This window comes from Ammospiza nelsoni, chromosome 11 (assembly GCF_027579445.1).
Source record: "Ammospiza nelsoni isolate bAmmNel1 chromosome 11, bAmmNel1.pri, whole genome shotgun sequence".
Taxonomy (NCBI): domain Eukaryota; kingdom Metazoa; phylum Chordata; class Aves; order Passeriformes; family Passerellidae; genus Ammospiza; species Ammospiza nelsoni.
Genome location: NC_080643.1, coordinates 1,917,501 through 1,944,141, shown reverse-complemented (window position 1 = coordinate 1,944,141; position 26,641 = coordinate 1,917,501). Strand labels below are relative to the sequence as shown.

General features: G+C 44.7%; 1 protein-coding gene across 1 annotated transcript in view; it reads left to right on the top strand.

Annotated features, from left to right (window-relative positions):
- Nucleotides 1–26,641, top strand: part of LOC132078237 (contactin-4) — a 241,624-nt gene that overhangs the window by 147,800 nt on the left and 67,183 nt on the right. The window contains exons 6-9 of the mRNA XM_059480279.1: nt 3,564–3,659; nt 19,024–19,227; nt 23,514–23,616; nt 26,084–26,268. Coding sequence (XP_059336262.1) covers nt 3,564–3,659; nt 19,024–19,227; nt 23,514–23,616; nt 26,084–26,268 — 588 coding nt within the window. The remainder of the gene's footprint in view (nt 1–3,563; nt 3,660–19,023; nt 19,228–23,513; nt 23,617–26,083; nt 26,269–26,641) is intronic.

Sequence of the window (26,641 nt, the reverse complement as noted above, 5' to 3'; positions counted from 1 at the left end):
TCATTTCTGTTATTCATTCCCATAATTTCTGTTATTCCCATAATTCCTGTTATTTCCATATTTTCTGTTATTCCCGTTATTCTTATTATTCCCATTCTTCCTGTTATTCCCATTATTTCTGTTATTCCCATCATTTCTGTTATTTATTCCCATCATTTCTGTTGTTCCCATACTTTGTTATTCCCATTCTTTCTGTTATTTCCATTATTTCTGTCATTCCCATTATTTCTATTCCCATTCTTTCTGCTATTCCCATTATTTCTCTTGTTCCTATTATTTCTTTTATTCCCATCATTCCTGTTATTCCCATTATTTCTGTCATTTCTATAACTTCTGTTATTCCCATTATTTCTTTTATTCCCATCATTTCTGTTATTTCCATCATTTCTGCTGTTGTTGCAGCCAGCCATGGGAACTGAGAGGGCTCTGTAGCTGCTCTGCTGGGGTGCAATTCTTACTACTGGGACAATCAGTGGAGCTGGAAATGATCAGGGATGTAAATTCAGAAATCTGAGGCCAAATTTTACACTGACCCCATCAGCAGGAGCTGATGTGACCTTATTTGTTTGCCCATCCTTCGATGCCATCTGGGGAATATTTCTTTAAAACTTTGCTTGCCTAGGAGTCACTTAGAAAAAGAATGACCACATTTTATAAAGCTCAAACCCAAGTAGGTCCTAAAAAAGGAGAAAAGGTTGCAGCTCCTTTTGTTTTGCCTATAATTGAATCTTCTTTGCTATAAAGACTGATTTTTGTAGGCAAAATTCGGGGAAATCTTTCACTACTCTGGACAACTTGGGTTATTGTTGCTGTGCAAAGCCATATGGGTTTGATTAAAGTTTCCAAATGCCATTTACTGAGACAAACTACCCAGCCTCGAGGGGCTGTGGATCATTTCAGGTTGCTTAAGCTTTCATTAAACCCCACAACAGCTCATTCCACACAACGCCACCCTGCCCGAAGGGAGGAGCCGGGGGGCTGGCAGCTGCTGCTGGCTTGGGAGCGTTTCTGGGCATCTGTGGCATCGCTGCCCAAGTCGTGGCAGAGTTTCACAGAAAAACCTCATCATGGCAGCAGAGCCCCGTCAGGGCTGGGTGTCGGTGTGTGCATTGCAGAGGCACATGTCAGGGCTCTGTGCAAATATTAGCTAATTAACCTCTTCTGAGGGACACAGCTGAAGGACTTGTCCTCAGAGATGTGCAAACTTTGTCACCGAGAGCCAAAGCGACTTTCCCAAAGTCATGCAGCTGCTTTTGAACACATCCAGCTGAAATTAAATAATACATGCAGCTTTCTGCTTCTGTGGGCCTGTTCAGCTTGATTTAGAATTGATACTGTCCAGAAAGTGTTTAAAGGCACCTTAAGTCATTCATTAAATGAGGTGTGAGTAGCTGTTACTCACAATAACCTGTCTGCATTCCCCTTACACCCTCTGTTGTATTCTCCTCCTTAAATCATTACTAATTGCTAATTACTAATCCTTCTCTAATGCTGGGGTTACTGGAGCTCACACAATATTTTTCTGTGCTCGCTGGAGCCCTTGGTTGGTGTTGTGATAATTGTTGGCAGCGCATTGATCTCCTGAATTGCAAGTCTTAATATTTCAGTTTTTCCTTTTAATCTGGTGGGTTTCTCTGTTGGATATGGGATTTTTATGGGCAAATAAGAACAGAAATCCTCCTCTGCTACCCAGAGTTTTTAGGTTTGGGGACAAAGTGAGATGGAACTGGATGGTGTTGTCACCATGAAGTTGGTTTTATGGGCAAATAAGAACAGAAATCCTCCTCTGCTACCCAGGGGTTTTTAGGTTTGGGGACAAAGTGAGATGGAACTGGATGGTGTTGCCACCATGAAGTTGGTTTTATGGGCAAATTAAAACAAAAATCCTCCTCTGCTACCCAGGGTTTGTAGATTTGGGGACAATGTGAGGTGGAACTCGATGGGGTTGCCACCATGAGGCTGAGCCCTCCTCTGTGCAGCTCAAAGATTGCAAGGTGGATCCCAAATGAAGCTCCTCACTAATAAAATCCTCATTATATCATTGTTCATTCCAATTTAGGTGTTGTAAAAACAAACCTGTGGCCTTCAGAAAGCGCAATCAGCCTGATGGCCTTGATGAGGCATTAGCCTTTCTTATAATTATCTTAATCTTGTTATTTTACTCAGAGGCAGATTTGAAGTGCTTGCATGAGGCTTTGCAGGGCTGGCTCCCAAAGCAGTGCAAGCAGGAGTGATGAATACTCTGCTTTATCTGCTGATTTTGACCATCCTTGCAGCATTTCCTACATGTTCATCCAAGCAGAGTCTGCTTTTCCTGGTAGCAATCCTTTCCTTGTCAATATTGATGTAGAAAACAGCACATTTATTCCTGCAGGCATTCTTTGGGCTTGAGGCTGTTCCTCCTCCTGCAGCTGTCCTCGGAGAGGATGGGATCCAGCCTTGTGCCTGTGTGCAGTCAAAATACATCAAAATCTGTGCGCTGGCAGGTGGCCAGAAAAATGTTACAGTGCTTCATGTAAAAAAACCCAAAAATTTAAAAAATCCCAAAAATCTTGCAAATTTTGTAGAATTTAGGAATGAAGGATTATATCTCTCTAATTGATAATTTATTTTCCTGTTCTTATTTTGTCCTAAGCCAGAAAAGAAACAGAGAAAGGCCCATAAAGGCTTCTTTCCTAAAAAGGGAAATGAAGCAGTGATAACTTTGGATTTTATTTATTTAAATTTTTTTAAGTATGTGTGCAGAAAACATTTTTGAGAGAGGATAAAAATCAAGGCTCAGTTTTCCATCCTTGTAACCTCATAATGATGCTCCTACCAGCTCCTGCTGATAAATATTTATCACCTCTGTGTTTCCTCTGGTTCCCAACTGCACTGACAACAGGTTTGTAATTGCCAAACCAAGGCTCAGCTACACTGGAAACAAGGGGGAAAAAAATGAAAATCGAAATGCAGGAAATTGTAAAGGATCAGAGGCTGCCAGAGTGATTCCATGTCGTGGTGCTCCCACGAAGCAGCTGCTGGTGACAATCCTGGTGGCACTCTGAGCTCAGAGTCACCTCCTCTCTTCACTCCTGAATTCAGTGTGCAGGGAGAGCAGGGGGAGTTGTATTTTTGCAGTGCACGGGCCCTGAGGAGAGGGAAAAGAGAGAGGTGGAAGGAGGAATTTAATTTAATTTAATTTAATTTAATTTAAGCACTTCTGTGGCCTCACGTGCAGCTGGTGCAAGAGGAAAGGGTCTGCCCACGTGGGATGGGAGGGCAGCAGCCTGCCTGGGGATGGAATTGCTCATTCAAGGCAGTAATTCCTCCTAAATTCATACAGCAAACCTCCCCCAGCCTTACAGGTGCTGGGGCTTTCTCATTTCTGTGGGTGAACCAGCACCTTCTCCTTTCCAACCTGGGCAAGGCATTTCCTGATCCTCCTGCTGATGCTCCTCAGCCTCCTGCTGCCTCACATTGCCCCCAGATCCCCCCAGCCCACCCTCCACGCTGATATTTGCTTTATTTCACCATTTTCCTTTTGTGACCGGCCTCTAACCGACTCCTTCCTCTCCTGGCAGACCTTGAGAACTTCAAGACCAGGACGAGGAGCACGGTGTCCGTCCGCCAGGGCCAGGGCATGGTGCTGCTCTGTGGGCCCCCGCCCCACTCTGGAGGTAAGGAGCTCTCCTCCTCTTGGTTTCAGTGAACCGCGGGGTTTCCTTTCTCAGGGAAGGGGATTCTCAGGGTTTTCAGGGAGTGTGGAGCAGTCACGTGCAAGGACAGGGTGGTGGCAGGGCCACCCTGGCTGAGGGGGTTCTGGTGCCTGGGGAAGCTCCAGTGGGGGACAAATGCAGAGAAAGAGCATTTTATGGACCTGAGTGTAAACTTCAGAGAGAAACTTCTGAGTGTGAACTGCAGAGATGGAAACTGAAGCAATGTCTTCATATCCTGAATATGTGACCAAGACCTTCTAGCTCAGTCTTTCTGTTTGTGGCCTGGGCATGTCTCCTGCTAAAAAGTTGAACTTGCTGGCAGAGCCACTTTTGTGCATCATCTTTTCATTATTTTCTCATTTTCAAACGCTACTGGCACCATTTTTTGTGTCCTGGGTACTCAGGATGTGTCTAGATCTGACAGGGTGCTGTTTGCTTCAACGAGGGTGGTATGAATGTTTAGAAAATACCGAACAATTCTTTTAGTTTAGCACAAACTTATTTTAATTGTGCCAGTTTGTGGCTTCCTCAGCATGTGTGTTGCATTGCTCTGTTTGAAATGTGTTGGAGAGGGAGTGGCTCTGTGAGAATTCCTGCTGGAATTCTTGCTGTCCCTGACAAGCTCCATGTGTGTGTCCCTCCCCACCAGGACCACACCAGCCTCTGCAGCTGGCTCCTTCATCAGGGGCTGCTCACTCTGTCACAACAGCACAACATCTCCCACAGATCTGCGGCCCTTTTAAAGAGATTTGCAATCCTGCTTTGAGGTCTGTCTGGCCTCATCAGCTGGATGGAAATTGCCCCCTGGACCGTGTGCTGTTAGGCTGAGGGTAACACTGCCAGGGTTTGATGCTGTGGTGAAACAGGACAAACGTCCTCAGCTCCAAAGTGAAAAATAACCCAGCTCATTGGAACCACGAGTGGTAATAAGGGGAGAAAATGCAATTACTTATTTTAGAATCTGATTAGGGCAGCGAACCCAGGTTCATCATCCTTGCACAAAGTGCCTGATGGCATTAGTGACCACTGCTGAATTGTGGGAACAAATACACTTTCTTTTTTTAACCTTAGTTTCATATGTGCATTGAAAATGAAATCTGAAAAAAAAAATTTAAAATCAAAACCGTTCAGTCTGAGAATTGCCATTGCTTTGCTGATGAGGGCATTCACTGGAATAATAGAAGCCTGAAAAAAATATCCTGGCCAGGTGCTAAGATTTGGGAAAAGAAAAACAGTAAATGGGAAGGGAATTATTTTGTGTCAGCCATAGTGTCACTGGTTGTCTTGGGCTTAAAAATTGTGAGTTTATTAAAAAGACACTGATCAGCATCCAGACCATTAACCTTTCATCTGTGGCTCTAATACTTTGCCACTTGGAAATATCCATTTCTGAGGAGCTGTCAGCTAAAAGTGAAGTTATGTTGGCCTACGTACATTAGTTGTTGAGGCTTTCTTTCTATTTTTTCTTGTTAATGACGCTCAATAAAGAGCTTCCTACTGTTCCAGCATTACAGGAAATTCATCCCGAAAATGAGTCCAAATGTTGAACACGTCCTTTCAGCCCCAACAAATGGGCTGTGTGTGTACAGCTCACACAGAACAATTGGGCATTGCCGTGCACTGTCCCAATTTTGGGTTGGAAATGAGCTGGAAATTCAGGCCCGTGGATGTGAGCTCCCCCCAGAGCCCGACGGAGACGGAACTCGCGCTCCGTGCGGCGGGAGCCGCTGTTTGTCAGGTCGCTGCCTCGTGCTGGTGCATTCTGTTAAGCAGCATAATGATGTGATGGCCTCCTCTGATGGAGTGCACGCTGAGTGCTGGAGGTTTGGAAAACAAGGGCTCGCCTGCAGCTCGGGAAGCGGCTGGGCTGGAGAGCGGAATGAATGCAAATCAAACATTTGCTTCTGCCGCGCTTTCCGCGCTCGCAGCACTGGATTCCCACCCCACGAGGCCAGTCCTGCTGTACTGATGACCCCTTTGTCTGCTAGAAGTTCCAGTTCTTTTCCTCTCCGCTTTTTTTGCCTTCTCCATTTGTTCCTAAAGGACTGGTAGAAGCCTGCCTTGGTTGTTAGGGTTTTTCTGAGATAATTACCCTGCCTGTGAAGGGCGTTCCCTCGTTATTTCTGCAGCTTGTTTGATCAAAAGCCCAACAATGGTCTTGTGTCAAGCATTCTGCCCTGAAACTCCACAGAAGAAATCACTGAAGAGTAAATATTGCTCTGGGAACGTGGCACTGGGGCCTGGGTAACAGCACGATGAGCTGCTGGTGGTGTTTGAGTGGACAAGAGGAAAATGTCAAAAATCCTGAAAGTCTGTGTGGAGCTCAAATTTGGCTTTGGTTTTGTGCAGAACACCAGGGGCCCATCGTGGCCACAGCATGAACTGGGCAGTGCCAGTGATGGAGTCACAGAAATGGGTTTGGACACTGGAGGGGCATCAGAGAGTTGCTGTGACTTCTTTGTTGAGTCTCGTTTAGGTCCCTCAGCCTCTCTTAATGTGAATTCTAGAATTTGGATGTCAGAAGTCAGAATCTGGATGTCAGATGTCTCCTGCTTTGTGTTTCCAGAGCCCTGTGAGATCAACCACTGACTCACAGAATGGTTTGGGTGGGAATGGCCCATCCAGAGCCATGGCAGGGACACCTCCCACTGTCCCAGGTGCTCGCAGGAGACAATTCCTCCCTCCCAGGGAACAATTCCATCCCAATATCCCACCTAACCCTGCTCCTGAGCTGTCACAAGAGCAGAGCAGAGGGGAAGAATCCCCTTCCTTGACCATCTTCAGAATTTTGAGCCAAAACAGGGAAAATATCACCAAAAATGGCTTTATTTCTTCTTCTCTGTTTATTTCTGTTGCATTTTTAAGGCATTTAGAAGCCATAAACCTTTTCAAAGTGTGCAGTAGTGTTCAAGCTAAGCTCTTTGTGGAAATGTTTTCCTTCTGAGGAGCTCTGCAGGGGGGAACACCTTTCCTTGTTTGCTTTTTTCGGTGTTGTTAATCAAATTTGGCAAGATCCATTTCTTGTTGAGATAAACTTAATTGAAACAAACAAACAAAAAGCTCCAAAATCCAAAGCAAACACTTGTGTTTCTCAGGCTCTGAATCTAAGTTGTGTTCCAAAGGGGATATGCCTGGGAAGTATTTGGAGGTCACTGTCCTTTTAACTTTATCCCCAAATTTTAAGATAAAATATTCTTTTGTGCCAAATAGTTCTTTTCATTTAACTTCGTGGGAGCTGAGTCATTTAGCTGCCACTTTTATTAGATTTATTTGATAGTCAGGGCAGAGTTAGTTAATATTTTAACAACCACAGTTTTCAAATTCCTCCTAGCATCCCTGGCATTTCGTTGTGAGTCCAGAGGCTAAAAAAATACAGCCTTGGAAAGGATTATCTACTTGACAGGCTGGTAGCACACCCTTCCTCATGCAGAACAAACAGGGCTGGAAACCCTTCCCCTCCCTTCTCTGGGAAGATAAATGAACTTGTCTTTAGGATTCCTCCCCCTCTCCTGTGAGCTTCTCGTGGTTCATCTTTGGAAAGATCTATAACCATGTTCCCATGACATTTGCCTTGCAGCCCTCGTGGGAGCAGCCTGTGGAGATGGGGCTCTGCAAGTGCTGTGGGAAATGCTGAGTGCACGCTGAGGGCTGCTGGAAATGATCTCTCAATTACTGGGTTATTTGAATTCTGTGTTCTCGCTGCTGTCCCTGGTGGTGTGCCCTGCTCTGGGCTCTGCCCATTCCCCCTCTCACCACAGCTGGAGCACATCTGTTCTCACTCCCAGTCCAGCTCAGAAATCTAAACAAGCAATCAGCCAGCTGATGGCGTGTTCAGATAGCACTTTTCAGATAGCAAAGTGCTCAGCTGGGCACTCCCTGGTGCTCTGTAGGATGTGTCTTCTCCTGCAGACACATCCTCAAATGTTCCTGCTGACCCTGGAACTGAATCCCCAACAATTCCTCTCTCTGAGCCTCAGTTCCTCAGACTTTTTGTCCCTCTGCTCCTTTCTGACCTTCCTGGGCAGCTCTGTCCCCTTGAGTGAACAAAGGTAGGACTTCAAGGAAAAATCAGATTTCTGTCTCTGCGGTGCCCATGTTCTCAATGCACTTGGAAAATTCCATTTTCCCGAAGAGGAGGAGATTCATTAAAGCTCAGTTGTTCCCATAATTCTTTCCTATCTGATGCCATTGCTCCTGATGGAAACCCAGCCATGGATGGGAACACATCTGTGTCTGAGCTGAGCTGTTGACAGAGAATTATTCCCACACCTTTTCACAGATTGGATGCACTCAGGTTTTCTCATTCTCTCCTGCCTTTCTTTCCCTGATGGTACCCAGGAAAACTTTTAGTTCTGTTGCACAGCTTAATCAAGTAGAACTAACTAAATTTTAGCATTTGTCAGAGGAGAAGGCAATTCTGAACCCATCTCAATCCCAGCCTTTCATGCTGCACGGGCAGGAGTGAAGTGTGGACACCACAGGTGTTTGCAGAAATCCTTAGAAAAGCATTTTACAGATTCCAGTGCTGCTAAAACCACCCCTGGGCACAGGAATCATTAGTGGCTGCTCATTGGCCTCTTGCTTTTTCTCTCCTTTTATTATCATTATTGTTTTAGAGGGATGATGGACACTTCATGTTCTGGGGACAGTGAGGATCTTTGGGCTGTTGGGGTGGCTGATGGCCTCTAGTGGGATGGACGGTTTTGGGGGGTTTGTCCTGTAAATAATCCATCCCACAGATCATGTCCCATGTTTGTACAGCCCCCACCAGGCAGTGCAACGAGGAAGGGCAGCAAACCTGGGGAAATCAGGAGTGCAGGAGGAAAAAGGCAATTATCAGGCATTTTTATACCATGATCAGCAAATGGAGCATGGCAGCATTTAATGTCCTCACTCCACTACAGCAACCTTCACATTCAGCCTTTATTTTCCTGTTTATTTCAGTGTGGGATGCCCAGAGCTTGTGAGAAATGTGAATTTTACAGAACCTCTATTCCCAGTTCCCCCTTGCCAGGCAGGATGTCAAAGGGCTGAGCTACCCCTGTTACTCCTTATTAAAGGATTGATAGTTTCCCCTCTTTCTCTGCTGCCTTAATGTCTTTGGAAGCCTTTGCTGCGTGGTCAGATTTGGTTCCAATTAGTGAGAAGCTAATTTAGAGAGGAGCCTCGCACACATGGGTGGGCACCGTGGCTGTAAAAGTTCCATTTCTCCAGGAAACCAAGCAAAAAATCTGCTAAGCTGGTTGGAAGTGGGTTCAGCTATTTGTCAGGAGGCTGCAGGGCTGCTGGGCAGCCTGTCATGGATCACTCCCGAGGCTGGAGGGAAAATCTGAGCAGGTAAACTCTCCCTTGGGGCTGGCAAAAGCAAAGAAAAAGGGAAATATTTTTATAATATTTTATAATAGGGATGGTCAGTGATGGATTTGATGGATTTGTGGTGTTGGGTTGGTGTTGGAGCATCAGGAGGGGCTGCAAACCTGCCTGGGTTGTGGGGCGTTTGTTCACCTGGTTTTCCATGGATAATTCTGCTTGGAGGATGCAGGGAGGGACAGAGGGGAGGCTCAGTTCCCAAACAAGCAGGAAAATGCCCCAGCAGGGTGGTGTTCCCATGAGCTGGGGCTCCACAGCTCACAGCTGACTTTCCTGGAATGGGAACAGAGAAATTCCAGCAGGAGGATGAGGAAATTCCAGGAGGGGATGCAGGATGGGTGCTGGAGATGTGTGGGAGCTGGAGGAGGGCAGAGGAGGCAGAAAAATACCTGAACCTGTCACCAGTTTTCCCTTTAACAGTGACTGCCACTCCCATGTCCCCAAAGCAGGAAAATGCCCCAGCAGGGTTCAGTTCCCGTGAGCTGGGGCTCCACAGCTCACAGCTGACTTTCCTGGAATGGGAACAGAGAAATTCCAGCAGGAATTCCCAGGAGGGGATGCAGGATGGGTGCTGGAGATGTGTGGGAGATGGAGGAGACCATGAGGAGAGCAAAGGATGCAGAAATACCTGAATGTCACCAGTTTTCCCTTTAACAGTGACTGCCACTCCCATGTCCCCAAAGCAGGAAAATTCCCATGTCTGGAGTGTCAGCACCCTCAAAGTGTTTTGCAGAACATGAACAGCTGAGCTCAAAAGGCCTCTGAGTGATTGATCTCAGGCCAAGATCCAGAAAACAACTTCCCAAAGCTTCCAATTCCTGCAGTTTGTCTCCTGAAAGCTGCATCTGTGCATCCTGGCAGCATTTCTGCCAAAACTCCCTCAAAATTCAGCCCAAATTTCCCTCCAGGTGTCTCCTTCCATCACAGAGAGTCGCACCCTGGGTTTCTGTAATTCATCTGTGTCTGGCTCCATGTGATGGAGATTATTACAGTTCAGCAAGAATGGGGTTCATTAAACTTAAAATCAGGCATATGAAACTCTCATTTAAATAAAAAGTGATTGAGAATGGTAACTTCCATTTAAAGTGCATCTCCCATCATTTATTTTTTATGCTCTGCCACAGTCACCGTTTAAATTATTAAAAGCAAGAAGTAAAAAGCTTCTCAGGAGATAGAAATGGATTAGATTAAAATTAATCTGACATAATCCTTTCTGTAAAACTGCTGATTCAGTTTGTGCACAAGTTTATCAACATATTTGAGGATGAAGGATAAGGATAAATTCTCCTCTAATTTAGGAGTGCTTTGGCTTGATATTTCTGACAGCACAGGGAACACACAGAGCTCTCTTAATTGAGAGATTTATGAAAATACAAATATTTCTTACAGCACAAACGCCAAGCTCATCACAGATTTACACTCCTTTAAGCACCAGAGGTGGTGAGTGGGATCTGCCTCGTTTCAGCTGAATTTTTAGGGGCAAAAATAGGGGCTGGGTCAATAACAGGCAGATTTTGAGCTGTCTCTCGTCACCTGCAGAGTCAGCACCCCCAGAATTCCCTTTTTGTGCCCCAGGTGGGTGGCAAGGACACAGGAGAGGTCTGGGGTGGGGAACTGGAAGGGAAGAGGCTCAGCCCTCCACCAAAGACCTTGGGAGCAGGGAAATAATGAGGAACACGGCGTTAATGGATTTTTTATTTATCAGTGACAGCTCGTGACATCCTTAAAAAGAAATCATCTGCGAGCCAGTGGTGTGGGTTATTCCCTGTTTGGCTGCAGTCAGCACTAAATGAAGATTGAAATGGGACTGAGAGGGGGTAGGGCTGCCAGGGTTTGGCTAAAGATGAGTGAAATGTGTCTGACAGAACCCAGTCAATAGCATTTATTGGGAGCTGTAACATCTTGTGGTGTCTTTATGAGCTAAATTAGAGATCAGAGTGCTGCTGCCAGGCTCTGCCAACCCCTTCCCTCCACATGCAGCTCTGCACAGCCCTCAGGGGCAGCCAGGGCTGCAGAATGTGCCCAGGGGCACAAACACAGCACTGATGTGTCACATCTGGGGTTCCACACACCCCTGGGTGCACATTCTGCTTTGTTCAAGTCAACAGTCCTGGCTGTGGGAGCCCCCATTCCTATGGGGCTGATATTTTATTGTTGAAAAATCAATGGGAGAATTGGCTTGGGCATTTTCTCTTACCTCATGATGTGTTTAAATATAACAAATGTGCAACCGTGATGATGTTTTCAGCTGCTAGATATCAAAGATATCACTTTATTATGACACTAAACACTGATTATCTATCAAATAAATGGGGAGAATGGTTTTTTCCTGTGTGCTAAAGGCAAATGCCCTGCAGGCCATGCCCCCCTCAGGCTGCTTGGGCAGATATTTCAGCCTTGGAGTGGGTCATCATTTTAATTCATTGCAGTAAGAAAATTCCTCTGCAACCAACTTTATTTTTTTTTTTAGAGGTTTGATCTAATCTCTTACAACTACAGATCAAAGGTAGTGAAAGCTGGTATTAGAGGATTAGCTAGGTCACATTGAAATATGTTTCAAAACAAGCCCAGGGACCTTTAGCTTTTCTGAAGCAAGTGCACACACAGAAAAGGATTTTTAGGCTAACTCTCTGTGACTTTAACCAGAAAGCCAAGTGATGGATTAAATCTGTGAGTCATTCCTTCAGGTGGTGTGGGGAGCAGTTTATGTAACACAAGCTGCAGAATATCAGCAGTGACTGAATCTCCCACAGCACAAACCCAGAGCAGAAGTTCAGTTCAGTGTAGGCACCCCTTGTGCACATGCCCAGCTTCCCCTGCTTTTATTCTCTTTTGGTGATTGTTTATAAGTAATTAGCAGCTTCAGCCCAGGCTCCTTTTCATCCTTTTCTCTGGCTGTTCTCTCCTGTTTCCATGGGCAGGGGTGCTTTATCTGTGCCTGTCAGGTGAAATGAGTGTTTCTTTGCCAGGACGTTGATGCCACTCTCTGGACCTTATCAAGCCATTATTCCTTTTTTATTACCAGAATTTCCTCATTGAAATGAACTTAGAGAGAGAGAGACAGAATCACCCAGCTGATCCCTGCTGGGGTGAGCCTGACTCCAGAAACTTCAGTTTAAACAAGAAGGGCTTGGGAGTGGCACCAAATCCAGTCCTGGTTCCCATTCCCAGGAGGTACCAGGGTGACAAACACACCTTGGCTTGGTGGGTGCTTTTCCTTCCAGGCAAGAGTGGCTGGAAATGCCTGTAAGACAAGCCTGAAAGGCTTTTCAGACAAAACCCATCAGGCTTCTCCCCACTGAGCGAAGCTGTGTGGATGGCAGGGTGTCAGTGCCCCCAGCTGCTGTTGGAATAATTTTGGTATTTCACTGGAGCAAATCCCAGTGCAGGACCTCATCTCGTGGTGTTTTCTATTCAGCACAGATAAAGATTTGTGCTGATTTCCCTCCCTTTGGGTTCAGGTTGGCTCAGTGCAATCGTGGTTGGTGCTCACAGCTGCTGGGAGAGATAAGCCAGGCCGGCTGTGTGCACCCAAATATTTCACTGCCTTTGACATCGCAGGCTGGAGATGCAGCAGATACGGGGATATTGATTAGGCTTCAGGTAATGAACACCTCCTGCCCTTTTAATTACCCAGAGCTGGGCAGTCCAGGGGCCGGGAGGCAAACGCAGCACTGCAAACTGCTGCGAGAATGAGAAAAATTGGGTGATTTTGTGCATTTTTCTTGTTCTTATAAACTTCTGGCAGCACGTTTCTCTGTTGCCTGGCTGCTGAGTAATTGTGTCCTCAGATTTGGTGTAGCTGAGGGTTCATCCAAACGTCTTTTATTAACTTTAGATTAATCTTGTTCATTATTTATCATTCTTTTTATTAAAACCTGCACTGGAGGCCCAGAGCTGTGGTGTAGCTGGGCAGCAGAGCTCAGACTCAGAGGGAGAATTACCAGGTGATATTTTTGTCCTGGCCGATTTCCTTAAATTGTTCTGCAATTATTTAAGACTGGAAGATAAAAAATTGATCCAGTGGTGCAGGCAGGGCAATGGAAGTGTCTGTAACCCCACAAAAAAAAAAAAATTAAAAAAAGAGGTGGTGCATTATTTATGTAGCTTGAACATTAAAATAAAACTGTGGAAGAGAAAAATGGTCCAAACTCCAGGAATTGAAGAGAGTTGTGCCAGGGGTTTGTGTTTCCTGGGTAATTCCCTTTTTCCTTTCCCCAAGGTGCTCTGCCAGGGGCTGGAGGCACTTGGAGCCTTCTCTCCTGCTCGCGTTTTGTGATTCAGAATTGTGATTTTGTGATTCACAGGGCTATGGGTGCTGATTGCTCAATCAAATCACAGCGAAATTTGCAATTATGAACTTTGCAATTATGGAATCGGCAATTATGGAATTTGAACGATGAGTATCCCCTACAAGCAGTTGGCAGATTTCAATAAGCAAATTGAGAATACAGCTCAGGTTCACAGCACACTCAGCAGATAATCAGTTCAGCTTCAGCTTTGCCCAAATTTGCTGTAACTTCATTTATGAGCAGTTTGAACACCAAGGAATGGGAGCAATCAGAGCAACAATAAAACCCCAGCAGTTTGCAAATTATCCACCAAAAATCAGTTTTCTATGAAGTTTATACAACAACAGTGGGTACAAACGGGGGCTGTACAACAAAATGATATTATAGTATTTGGATATATTGAAAAAATCAACAGTTGGGAATGTTTGGCACAGGAACACACCCAGAGCCAAGGGGTTTGTGCTAAATCCCCTAATTTCCTATCCTGGAAAAAAATAAATGAACTTTGAAAAAAAATTCAAAACAGACATAATTTTAAAGAAGTGAATTCTGCAAAAAATAATTGAATTTTGAAAACAAAATTTTAAAAACAGACATAATTTTACAGAAGTGCATTCTGTAAAAAATAAATTAATTTTGAAAAAAAAAAATTTTAAACAGCCGTAAATTTACAGAAGTGCATTCTGGAAAAAAAAAATAGTTTTGAAAAAAAAATTAAATGCCAGCCATAATTTTACAAAAATGCATGATCAAGGGACGTGTCAACCAAACACTCCAAGCTGTGTTCACTACATCTGAATTTAAATTATTTATAGCAGGGGATGAGCCTCACCTCTCCTTTCAAAATGTCTCTAATTAATATTGCAGACATAGTTTGGGTAGTTTGGGAGAGTTCAAAGGGAGAATTTCATAATTTCCTTAATTTCATGTTTTTCTTTTGCCATGTGTAATGGAACATCATTTTTGTGCATCGTGATTCACAGAAAACTTTCTGTTTTCCACTGAAAATCAGTTCCCACCTGTCCAGCTTGAGAGTGACAGAGTGGGTGATAAGGTAGGAGTTACAGCAATCACTGAAGATTGGATTAAACTCTGGAACTTTCAGCAAAGCCTATAAAAACAATTGTGTATTGTACCCACACTGTTCTTATTAAAAATGATAAATGACCCCCATTTTTTGGCTAATGCTGATCCCAAAATTTCATCCTTCTCCTCAGCTTTATGGCTGCCATAATCTTGATATTTTAATAGCTTTTCCCATAATAGCCACAGAGACCTTTTTAAGTGGCAGCCCTGACTTTATGGAAGAGACTTTTAAAAAAATGTTAAAAATCAAGAAGAGTTTCTTCTCCTTAAAGGCAGAAGCAAAATATTGGGGGGGGGGGGGGGGGGGCAAGCAGAAAAATGTGATTTTGGCAAAGCACAGACCTAAGTTAATAATTACTCAGAATTTCTGTGCAGTTTTCATTATAGAGTAGATAATGGAAATGAAGAAAAATAAGGTTACAACATGTCCTGGGTCTGCTCTGGGATTGCAGCTCATGGAGTTTCTCCTTTCCCTTAAAAACAGCAAATACAGCTCAGAAATTGGGTAATATTCTGTGTTTGAGAGATCTTTAGATCTTTACTAAAACCAGAAATACACCATAGCTATAAACTGCTCAAGGGTAAATAGACAGCTGAAGTCGAACCAAAACTCCAAAACTGAATTTGAGTAAAACAAGGTTGAAAGAGCTCAGAAACAGGCACCTGCAGCTAAAAGAATCTGGGGGAGGAAAGTAGAGAACATAACCCAGAAGTAGAGAGAGAAGCATTACAGGTGTGTGAAAATCCTTTGCATGAAAACAAAATGTGAAGTGTGGGGCAAGATTTGAGAGGGTTGTGAAGGGCAAATGGCAGGTGCCAGTAGTCAAAACTTTTTCTCATGACTGTAATGTATCCTGGCACTCCAGACAGGAGAAGTGAGTTGAAGGTAACAAATCCCAACACTGGAAATTACACCCAATTTGTAAACTGTAGATTATGGAGATTAATGACAGATCTGCTTTAAAGGGGAAATGAAAATGTGGGAAAATAGGCAAAAAACACATGGAAAGGGCCCCAAATTAGACAGGAGAAGTTTGTAATGTATTCTTTAAGGAACCAGAGGCTCGTGTGTGATTAGAGAACCATGGATTGCCCTTTTGCTGGTTCCTTGAGCTGCAAGGCTCCGTGTTGGTGACTCTGGGAACCCTTCCCACCAGCAGGAGCCAGCCCAGGCTGTGTTTGCAGTGTCTGTTTGCTCAGGAGGTACAAATTGCCTGTGGGGTGTGAGCTGCCTGTCACCTGCAGAGCAATTAGAGAGGCAGACCTTATCAAAAGGAGCCCGTCAGCTTGGAGGAGCCATAAATATTGCACCAGGACCTCTCAGGAAATCAAAGGCACGGCAAGGGAGTGTTTATTTACATGCTGCTGCACAAGCACGAGCACTCCGAGGTGCTCCAGCCTGTGCTGCTCCCTGGGCTCCGTGCTCCATCAGTCCCATGGGGTTTGGGAGAGGGAGAGAGAAAGAAAAAGACAGTGTTAAATGTTATATAGCAATAATGGACTGCTCCTAATGTCAGTTCTGTGTCATTTGGGCAGCTGGATCTCTCTCTGGCACTGATAGGAAGGCAGAGCTTTGCTGTGTTCCTCAGTTTTATGCAGCCAAATTAGCAGAGTTTGAAGGTGGCTTTGGGTGGATTCCAATGTTTTCCCCTCTAGAAATGGGTCTCCTTCAGTCCCTTCTGCACTGGGTTCCTCTTTTTGGAGGGATCAGGTCTTTGATCAGATCTCCTCCTCTTGCCCAGCCTCCTGTGCCTTCTTACCCAGGGCTTCCAACTCTTAAATATTATATTATAATATATTTTAAATATCTTTAAATTTATATAGTTATAACAGACTGCTCCTAACATGCAATTCTGTGTCATTTGGGCAGTTGGATTTCTCTGGCATTGATAAGAAGTCAGAGCTGCACCTTCAGACCTTTACTGTGTTCCTCACTTTTATGCAGCCAAATTAACAGAGTTTCAAGGTGGCTTTGGGAGGATTTCAATGCTTTTCCCTCTAGAAATGGGTCTTCTTTAGACCCTTCTGCACTGGGTTTCTCTGTTTGGAGGGATCCCAGCTCATCATTTGTTCTGTCTTTGCTCAGACCTGCTCCCCTTGCCCAGCCTGCTGTGCCCTGCTTGCCCAGGGCTCCCAGCCTGGCCCTCAGCTCCGGTGACAGAATTATCCCAGACTTTTTAACTGAACCAGAGCCCAGGAAAAGCTCCTGCAATGATTACAGGGCAGGAAAGCCTTGAAAATGCCAGCACAAGGGCTCTCAGTGGCTCTCACCAGCAAGGAGATGAGAACTCCTTCAGCCAAAGGCATCATTAGCCCACAAGCACAGAACCACAGACTACAATGAAAATATTTAACCTGGAAATTAGAAGGGTTTTAGCAATAAAGTGATATTGGCCCATGGAGGAAAGCAGGAGCCCTTTCTGGGGTGTAAGTATACCTGTGAGACCTCCTGGGAGAGGATGGGAGGGACAGGGATTGATCCAGAAATTCCCTCCCCACTGTTTTCCTGTGCTCAGGAAAACACCATGTCAGGAAATGCCACAATTTCCACTTTCTGTGAATTGCAGAGCTCAGGGGGCTCTGGTGGAAACCTCGGTGTGAAGAGTCACTCCAATTTCACCACCTCTGTGCATCCCAGGGCAGGGATGTTTATTTGCCTGGTGCTGCTGCTTCTGGAGGAGCAAGATAATTGTTCACCAAGAGTAAATTAAAAAAAAAAAAAAAAAAAACAACCAACAAACTTAACTACTTGCAGAAAATAATAAGCTGGCTGGGAAGTGGTACCTTGTTTGCTCTGAGTATCCTCTTGACATCAGCATGAGGTTCCTTCTAATGAGATGCACATGTGTAAATATGATGATTAGATGTTCCCTCGTAAACAGAATTATCATACCTTTCTAACAGTCTAAGCAGGCATTTTCCAGTCCTGTTGTTACAAGTAAATAAATAAAGGCCAAAAGGCTGCACTCAGCCTCTCCTGGCTGGGAACAGTGGGACATGAGGGCAGAATGTATTTTCCAAAGTACCTAATGGTAGCTGAGGTCAATTACAGCCACGACTCATTAGAGTATTAAAACAAGAATGTGATTTTTAGTATAATTAGTGTTCCCTTAGAAAACTGCAGCAGTCTTGCATCCACTTCAGGCTCTTTGAGTGTTTTTGGGCATTTGGCTCAGGCAGATACAACAGGGTTAGACTGCATTAACCTGACTCACAGCCTCTGCAATGTCTCTCACTTCTTCTTTGTGGCTGAAATAACTTCCAACGACGCCTTATAAAACACAGAGCCCTGTCTAATTAGTCACAGAGAAGATTACAGCTGCTTAATTTAGTGTTCAGTTTTCTGCTGATTCAGAAATTCCTGAGCAATAAAGCATCCAGTGGGTGATAACACAACTCGGCAGATCCTCCTCACAACTGGCTTTAAGGGGGGAAAAAAATTAATTAGGGAGGATGAAAGCAAAGCTATGGGCAGGCTGGAGTGTTCACAACAAAAAGGTGAGATTCCTGTGAAATGCATTTTATTCTGGATGAAGTGGAAGGAGTAGCAGGAATATCAGATCCATGTGTTGAAGTGGAAATGCCACAGCTGGAAATTTGCATTTGGAGTGGTGCCTTTTTCTCTTGTCCTAAAAATATGAGCCAGACACAGTTAGGGTGATAAAAGGGGCACCTTGAGTGCACAATTTCTGCAGGTGGAAAAGGCAGAGGATGCTCAGGATTTCTGTACAATTTTTATAGATGCTGCAAATTAGCATATCTGACAAGAACGTCCCAATTAGGAACCTGCCTGGTGAATTGATCCCCCCAGTTCTGGTACCTTCTAAATTCTCCCCCCTCAGATGAGATCCAGGCCCTATTCGCAAAAATTTGTCCCAAAAAGCCATTTTCAGCCTTGGTTTCTAAGGAGAGCCAGGACAGCACAGGGATCCTGGAATTTGTTTTGTCTTTCTGCCTAGGAAAGCGTTGAAGCTAAGCTATGATAAAAAGCTACAAATATATGTGTAGAGAATACAGAGAATATGTGAAAGAAGAAAAGGTAAAAACCAAAATGGCATCAGAGAATATATGAAAGAAAAAAGGTAAAAACCAAAATGGCCTCAGGAAATGTAGAGAAGATAAGAAGGTAGAAACCAAAACAGTTTGTATAAAAAAACCATACTAAACCCCAAATATATATATATATCAGGGAATATATAAAAGATAAAAGGTAAAAACCAGAACAGCTTCAGAGAATATATGAAAGAAAAATGGTAAAATCCAAAACAGAGCCTATAAAAAAACCAAACCAAAAACCAAACATATATATCAGAGAATAGATAAAAGAAAAGAAGGTAAAACAGTAAAAGAAGGTAAACCAAAACAGCATCCGAGAGTATAGAGAAAATACAAGGGTAAAAACCAAGATGGCATCAGAGAATATAGAGAAGAAGAAAAGGCAAAAACCAAACTGGCCTCAGTGAACATAGAGAGATAAAATGGTAAAAACCACCAGGGCATCAGCAGCCGTGGGGCTCATTCCTTGGGCTGTGCTATCTCATTTTTCCCTGCTCACAGCGTGTCCCTTGTGCTTGCAGAGCTGACCTACGCCTGGATCTTCAACGAGTACCCCACCTTTGTGCACCAGGACAACCGGCGCTTCGTGTCGCAGGAGACCGGGAACCTCTACATCGCCAAGGTGGAGACCTCGGACGTGGGCAACTACACCTGCGTGGTGACCAACACCGTGACCAACAGCAAGGTCCTGGGGCCACCCACGCCCCTCGTGCTCAGGAACGACGGTAGGACCTTCCCCAGCTGCCCTGGGGGGCTTTGCTGGGTTTTCATGGCTGGATGTCGCCCAGAAAGTAAAAATTGGCTGAAATGTTTCTGTTGGAGTGTCTTGGTTTGAAAAGGCAGGTGTCTGACTCAGAAAGTCAAAATTGGCTGAAATGTTTCTGTTAGAGTGTCTCAGTTTTGAAAGACAGGTGTCTGTTAAGGAAGGCAGACACCTTGAAATGGAAAATGTAAACCCCCTCCCTCTGAATTGCTATAAATTTTAAATTAAGGGGCTCTCAGGCAAAAATATGGGAGCAGGAATAACAGTTCTTTATTAGGGAAGAAAATAAAAAGATGAAATAAATGATGCAGTGAACTAAACCAGCGCTGACAGAGTCAGAACCCAACCTGACACCCTGTGGGTCAGGGTGTTGGCAGCAGTCCCATTGGAATTGTGGCTCAGCCCTCCTGCAGTGTTAGGGCTGGTTCTGCTGGAGCAGGGATCCTGGAGAAAGGTGCAGTCTCTGCCTCTGAAGATCCAGGAGCAGAGGCAGCTCCTGTTCCTCTGGGGAATCCAGTGCAGAAGCCGTGCTGGTGTTCCAGAATCCCCAGATTATATCCAGGCAGGAATGCTTGGCTGGTGTTCCAGAATCTCCAGATTATATCCAGGTAGGAATGCTTGGCTGGTGCTCCAGAATCCCCAGATTATATCCAGGCAGGGATGCTTGGCTGGTGTTCCAGAATCTCCAGATTATATCCAGGTAGGAATGCTTGGCTGGTGTTCCAGAATCTCCAGATTATATCCAGGCAGGAATGCTTGGCTGGTGTTCCAGAATATCCAGATTATACCCAGGTAGGAATGCTTGGCTGGTGTTCCAGAATCTCCAGATTATATCCAGGCAGGAATGCTTGGCTGGTGTTCCAGAATCTCCAGATTATATCCAGGTAGGAATGCTTGGCTCCTCCCTCTGGGCTCACATCTCCCAATGGGATGCTGTAGTTCTTATCAGCCATGCAGGGACATTCAGTAGCTGTTATCAGCAGGTGTCTCCCCAGAGGGAGGAGTGGGTGTGGGAGGGATAAGGAAAACTGCCCAATGAACAGAAGACACCTGCCATACACATGGCAAATAGAATATAATTTGCTTGGCAATCCAGGACATGGAGTGAAGGGTTTTTCCCCCTCTCACAGTTTTTCAGTGAGGTAGAGTCTGCTAGACACACTGCTAGAGTGACTCTGAGAGTCAGGAGTAATTACAAAAAAAACCCAGTGGGAGCTGGCCAAAGACAGGAAACAAAATAGATTTTAGAGTCTGGACATTGCAGTTTTTCTCATTTTATGCAGCCCCAAAGTGAACAAAGGCACTTTGTTGTTTCGGTAACTGTTAGCTCAGCCTGTGTTTCCCAGCAGAATTAGTGCTATTATTAGTGGTCTGTGGAATAATACAAAAAAGGGGAGAAGAAAGCAAAAGAGGATTTCTAAATTTATACAGACAATTGATCTGTATCGTCATCATTTTGGAGCAGATAAGAAAAATACATTTGCATGTTAATTTCCAATTAAAATTAATTAAAATGTCTCTGTTTAAAGGCTAACAGTTGGGACATTTGTTCCAGGAATAGAAATGCAATGCTAGCAACTTCTCCTGGAAGAAGATCCACTGTCACCTTGTGGGATTTGACAAAAATTCCTTGCTTGGAAAACACAGGCTCCTTGCTGCAGCCTCCTGCCTGTCAGGTTGACAGAATCCCTGTGGATGGAGTGGGAAATGCTGCTGGTGATGAGGAATTGTCCCAGCTGGACTGGGAGGGGTGGAGGTGCTGCTTCTCCAGTTCTGCTCCATATCTGCCCTCCCTTTCAGGGAATTCTGTGTTCCCATAAACACAGCACAGCAAATCTGTCCCTCTGAGTCACAGTGGGCCTGGCATGGATGGCAAAGAGCAATGGTTAAATGTGCCTCATGCTGACAATTGCAGTGCTGAAACAATATTTTTTAATATTTCAATAATAGGAATTTTTTTGCAATCCCTACTGGAAGATGTGGAGAGGGACTTGGTACCAGGGTGTGCAGTGGTAGAACAAGGGGAAATGGCTTTAAGCTGATGGGGAAGGAATTGTGGCTGGGACCATCCAGGTGTTGAAAGCTGCTGCTTCCCTATTTCTCTTTAAAATGTGGAATTTGCCATACCAGGATGGAAACAGTAACAGTGGGAAAGGACCAAAATAGTCCTGGAATGAAACTGCCATCAGCAGCAGCTGTATGGGCCAATTAAACTGCAACATTTCACAGGTGTTGTCAGGAAATGCATAGCAAATCCTCAGACAAATTAGCCTCCTCCTGAATTCCTGGGACTTTCAGCCCAAAAAAAAAAAATGTTTTTAAGCTTTGAAATTGGAAGAAAGGCACAAAAGCCTCTGAAATGCCAACACATGGAGCATCTGATGTGCCCTGACACTGGGAGTGCTCTCCAAGCCACAAACCAGGCTCTGCTTTGGCGCTTTATTTCCTCCTCCATCCCCGCCACCTGCACAGCTAAGTCAGATGTTCAATCACCCAGGAACAGCAGGGAAAATGAGGATTTTCTGCATGGAAATGGTCTTGGGTTCAGGATGGAGATGTTTCAACTGCTCTGATGTTGCTGCTATAAAGAGCAGACAGCAGGACTCACTTCATACCCTGTATAAATTCATGGAGATAGGCAGGGTGTCATTGCAGCAGGAGCCTTGTGGTTTTTCCAGGGGCAAATCCTGATTTTTCCAGGTGCTAATCCTGATTTTTCAGTGGTTGGAGTTCTCAGTGAGGCTGGGAGAGGCCAGAGCTGCAGGGCTCAATGGGGTGGTGGCTGTAGTTGGTGTCCCACAGCCCCAGGGAAACATTCCCACCCCACTGGGGTTTTATCCCCATGGAATTTCAGCTCTTCAGGCCCAGCCCAAGGCAAAGAAATGGGATTAAATAAACAGTGAAGAGAAGGGAGAAAAGATCTCCACAAGTTGTATCAGCTGCTGCTTTGGAGACCACGAGGCAGTTCTTGGCTTGATTGAAGATCTCCCAGAAAATATTCAGCACAGATTTTGGAGAAATTTAGGCAAGATTGCAAAGATTTGGCAGGTCCCAATTGGGAAAACAGGATTTTGAAGGGTGCAGTGTTAACATGCAGGGACTAATGGGTGAAATGCCACATAATTCTTCTTTGTATGGTTTGTAAATGCTGGAATGTCACCAGGGAATCCCAGATTTCCTGTTTTGTGTATAAGGCAGGGCAGGAATATGGGGAGAGTATCCATATTTTTAATAAATGCATTTAATTTTGACAGCTGAGGCTGTGCAGGAGCTACTTTGTTGAACATTTATTTGCAATTACTGTGTTGGAAGATGACACAACCTGCTCTTGCATCAGCACAGGTCAGCGAGCAGAGGTGGAGTGGTGTCAGCTCACACGCAGCATTTCCAGCTTCATCACTGGAAAACTAAAGGAAAAAACAGGATTTTCTTGCATCCAGTGTGAAAAGCAAGAGCAGTCAGCAATCAGAGGCCAACTCAGCACCTCTGACGTGCCCCAGTGTCACTGCAGGCTCATTTCTGTATTTTGGGGATTCTCCAGGGCTGACCCAGCTCCTCTCCTGCCTTGGCCACCGTCCAGCAAGTGCTGCACTGTTGAGATTGGAACTGCAATCATCAATTAGCTGATAATCACTGTTGGTGGAATTATATGTGCTGGGTTTAAGACAGTGCAGTGGCTGGAAATGGAGCCATTTGTCAGGGGTATAATGGCCCTTTTATGTGCACAAATTTTTAAACACAATTTCATAAAGAGGCTGCCACGCTCCATGATTTACTGGGGCAGTAAAAAATAAAGAAATTACCCGAGGAGTAGAAGATCTCTGTGCATTGAAGTCCTGGAAGTTAATAGAAATATCTCTGTTAACTCCAGGGATTTTCAAACTTTTTTCCTAATGGCTGCTTGTTCCACGTTTCGTTTCTAGAAGATGCTGAAACTCCCTGATTACTGCTCCCCTTATTTCACGAGTTACCTGCAAAAATCCTGCATATTTAAAAGCAAAAAGTAACAGAGCCACAAAGAGATTTTAATCTTTGGCAGATGGTGTGGAGAGTTGGTTCAGCTTCTCCTCTGGCAGTAAATGGGAAAAGAGCCCACACTCCACGGCTGTTAGGAACAAGCCATGTTTAAAATGAATGGATTAATTGGGCAAGTAATGATGTATAGAGCAGCTCTGTGCTAGCACGGGAACGCTTGTGAATTTACTGCTGAAACTCAACCAAGCCTTAGCATCTCCTCTATGTTCCCAGGGGTGATGGGAGAGTATGAGCCCAAAATAGAAGTGCAGTTCCCAGAAACTGTTCCATCTGCGAAGGGAACCACGGTGAAACTGGAGTGCTTCGCCTTGGGCAAGTAAGTTTGGATCCATTATTGTTATTAATTATTATTCCTGCAGCTTCTCACGTTTGCAGGGTTTGCAGCAGTTCCTAATGACCCACTTCCCTCAGCAGGAGTTACCTGTGGCCAGTTTTCAAAGCAGCCACAGGGCTTGGGCACTCTTGTTTCTGGAGCAAACACTGGCAAAACTTCCAAAATGTAGAGAAATGGCAGGAAAATTGTCACAAAATGGATGGTTTGGGTTGGAAGGGACCTTGAATCCCATCCAGTGCCATGGGCAGGGACACCTCCCACCATCCCAGGCTGCTCCAGGCCTTGTCTTTTGGACACTTTTAGAGCAGCCACAGCTTCTCTGGGCAACCCCTTCCAGGGCCTGCCCACCTTAAAATGGATGGGTTTTTTACCCCAGATTCAATTGGGTCAAAACAGCATTTTAGTAATAAAATGTCTCCTGCTTATACACTGTGATAAACACATTTACATTTATGTTCCACATAACCCACCCATAATAAAACCTCTTTATAAAATCTATTCATATACAACAGATTGAATAATTGTGAGTGACAGCCATAATAATTTAAACTATTGCACTGTGTAGCCCCACCTCCCCTTTAATGGAAAGAATATATATATCAGATTAGCATAAAATCAATTATCAATTCACATTTACACTTATGTTCCACATAACCCACCCATAACAAAATCCCCTGTGGACCCTGTGCCAGACCACTCACTACCTTTTTATCTTCTCTTTATTCTCTGATGCTGTTTTGCTTTTTACCATTTTTTTCTTCATATATTCTCTAATACCCTTTTGGTTTTACCTTTTTATCTTCTCTTTATTCTCTGATGCCATTTTGGATCAGGAATGGGACATCCCGCCATGATCAATATGATCAAGTGAAGCCAACTTTATTATCTCAAAAAGGGACAATTTATAATAAAGGGCTATATTTATAATAATTTTCTACTGTTAATGTGTCTCTAGCTAATACATGATTGGTTAATCCTGGCTGTTCATGTGTCTAAAATAGGATGCTGATTGGATCTTCTGATTTTTCACGTGCCTTGCTGTGGTTGTCTGGCCCACCCATTGCTTCTCTTTTTTCTCACTTTCTCAAACTTTCTGAGTCTTGATGACTCTTCTTGTATCTTTCTCAAGGATAAACCAGCCCCATTTCTGAACATGTCCATTATCCGTTGTTTGTGAAGGTGTCCATTGTCAGTTTTTATTGTGCATTGGTTGAATGTGGCCGTTTTCTTGCAAAAACTCCTCAACCCGTCAGCGTTCAGAAGCACATAATCATGAGAATGATTACGTGCAGGTGCTTTTATTGAAGAGCTCTGGGTGTCAGGAGTACAAACCCAAATCTGACCCCTACATGGGTTCGGGATGAACATGTTTTTATCTTCTATCGTTATATAACTTCCATTTTCATTGTTAAACTTATATTGTTCTATGGTATACATAGATTTCATCCAAGCACAGGCTCCTCGTTGTCCCCCTCAAACTTCTAACATAGTTTCTCATGATTCTTCTTACGATTAAACAACAATAATTATATTTAATTACTAAACAATCATCACATCTAACAATTATATCATTTATCATATGCTGCTTACGCAGGCGCAATTTCACATGATCTGGCAAACACAAAGCCTAACATTTTCAGAGTCTATTTTTAACATTTTTCCAGGGCCCCACTAAGTCCAGCTTCTTTCTAATTCCTCGAATTTTAGGATTTTAAAACCTTTACTATCAAGCCTGCAGAAAACGCCCAACACCTCAGTGTGACCGTGGCTTCCTCTGGCAATGTTACCTTGCTCTGTTTCCCTCCCTCAGCCCCGTGCCCACCGTCAGCTGGAGGAGGGCGGATGGGAAGCAGCTGCCGCGAAAGGCGCGCAGGCACCGCTAAGTCTGGCTTCTTTCTAATTCCCCAAATTTTATGATTTTAAAACCTTCTACTATCAAACCTTCAAAAACTCCCCAACACCTCAGTGTGACCATGGCACTCTGGCAGTGTTATCTTGCTCTGTTTCCTTCCCTCAGCCCCGTGCCCACCGCCAGCTGGAGGAGGGCGGACGGGAAGCATCTGCCGCGGAAGGCGCGCAGGCACCGCTCCAGGGCCCCGCTAATTCCAGCTCCTTTCTAATTCCCCAGATTTTATGATTCTAAAACCTTTTACTCTCAAACCTGCAAAAAAATCCCCAACACCTCACAATGACCGTGGCTTCCCCTGGCAGTGTTACCTTGCTCTGTTTCCCTCCCTCAGCCCCGTGCCCACCATGAGCTGGAGGAGGGCAGATGGGAAGCAGCTGCCCAGGAAGGCGCGCAGGCACCGCTAAGTCTGGCTTCTTTCTAATTCCCCAAATTTTCTGATTTTAATACCTTCTACTATCAAACCTTCAAAAACTCCCCAACACCTCAGTGTGACCGTGGCTTCCCCTGGCAGTGTTACCTTGCTCTCTTTCCCTCCCTCAGCCCCGTGCCCACCATCAGCTGGAGGAGGGCGGATGGGAAGCAGCTGCCCAGGAAGGCGCGCAGGCACCGCTCCAGCGGGCTCCTGGAGATCCCCAACTTCCAGCAGGAGGACGCCGGGCTCTACGAGTGCGTGGCTGAAAATGTCAGGGGCAAGAACGTGGCACGAGGACAGCTGACGTTTTATGGTGAGCGGGCTGCCTTATTGCAGTCAGTGCAATCTGCAGTAAATGTTTTGTGAGGACGTAATTTTGTGGGGATATTTTTTGAAATGACTTTCTCTTTGAATGGCGCATCTCGAGAAGGGTGTAATTTGAAATAAGACCTGGCTGGATGGTGCATATTAATTGAGAATCAGAGCAGCTGGAACAAAAACACATCCCCAGGAGGACATTGGCATGGAAACGTGCTGAAAGCGCTTGGAAAAGTCTCTTTTTCCTTCTTGTGGCTGGGAGGGCAAGGCAGGAAATCTGGGGGAGCATCCTCGTGTTACAGCTTGGGATTTGTGGTGTATGGGTTGCCCCAGCTTTTGTGGATAAATGTTAATTGCTGATAGCCAAT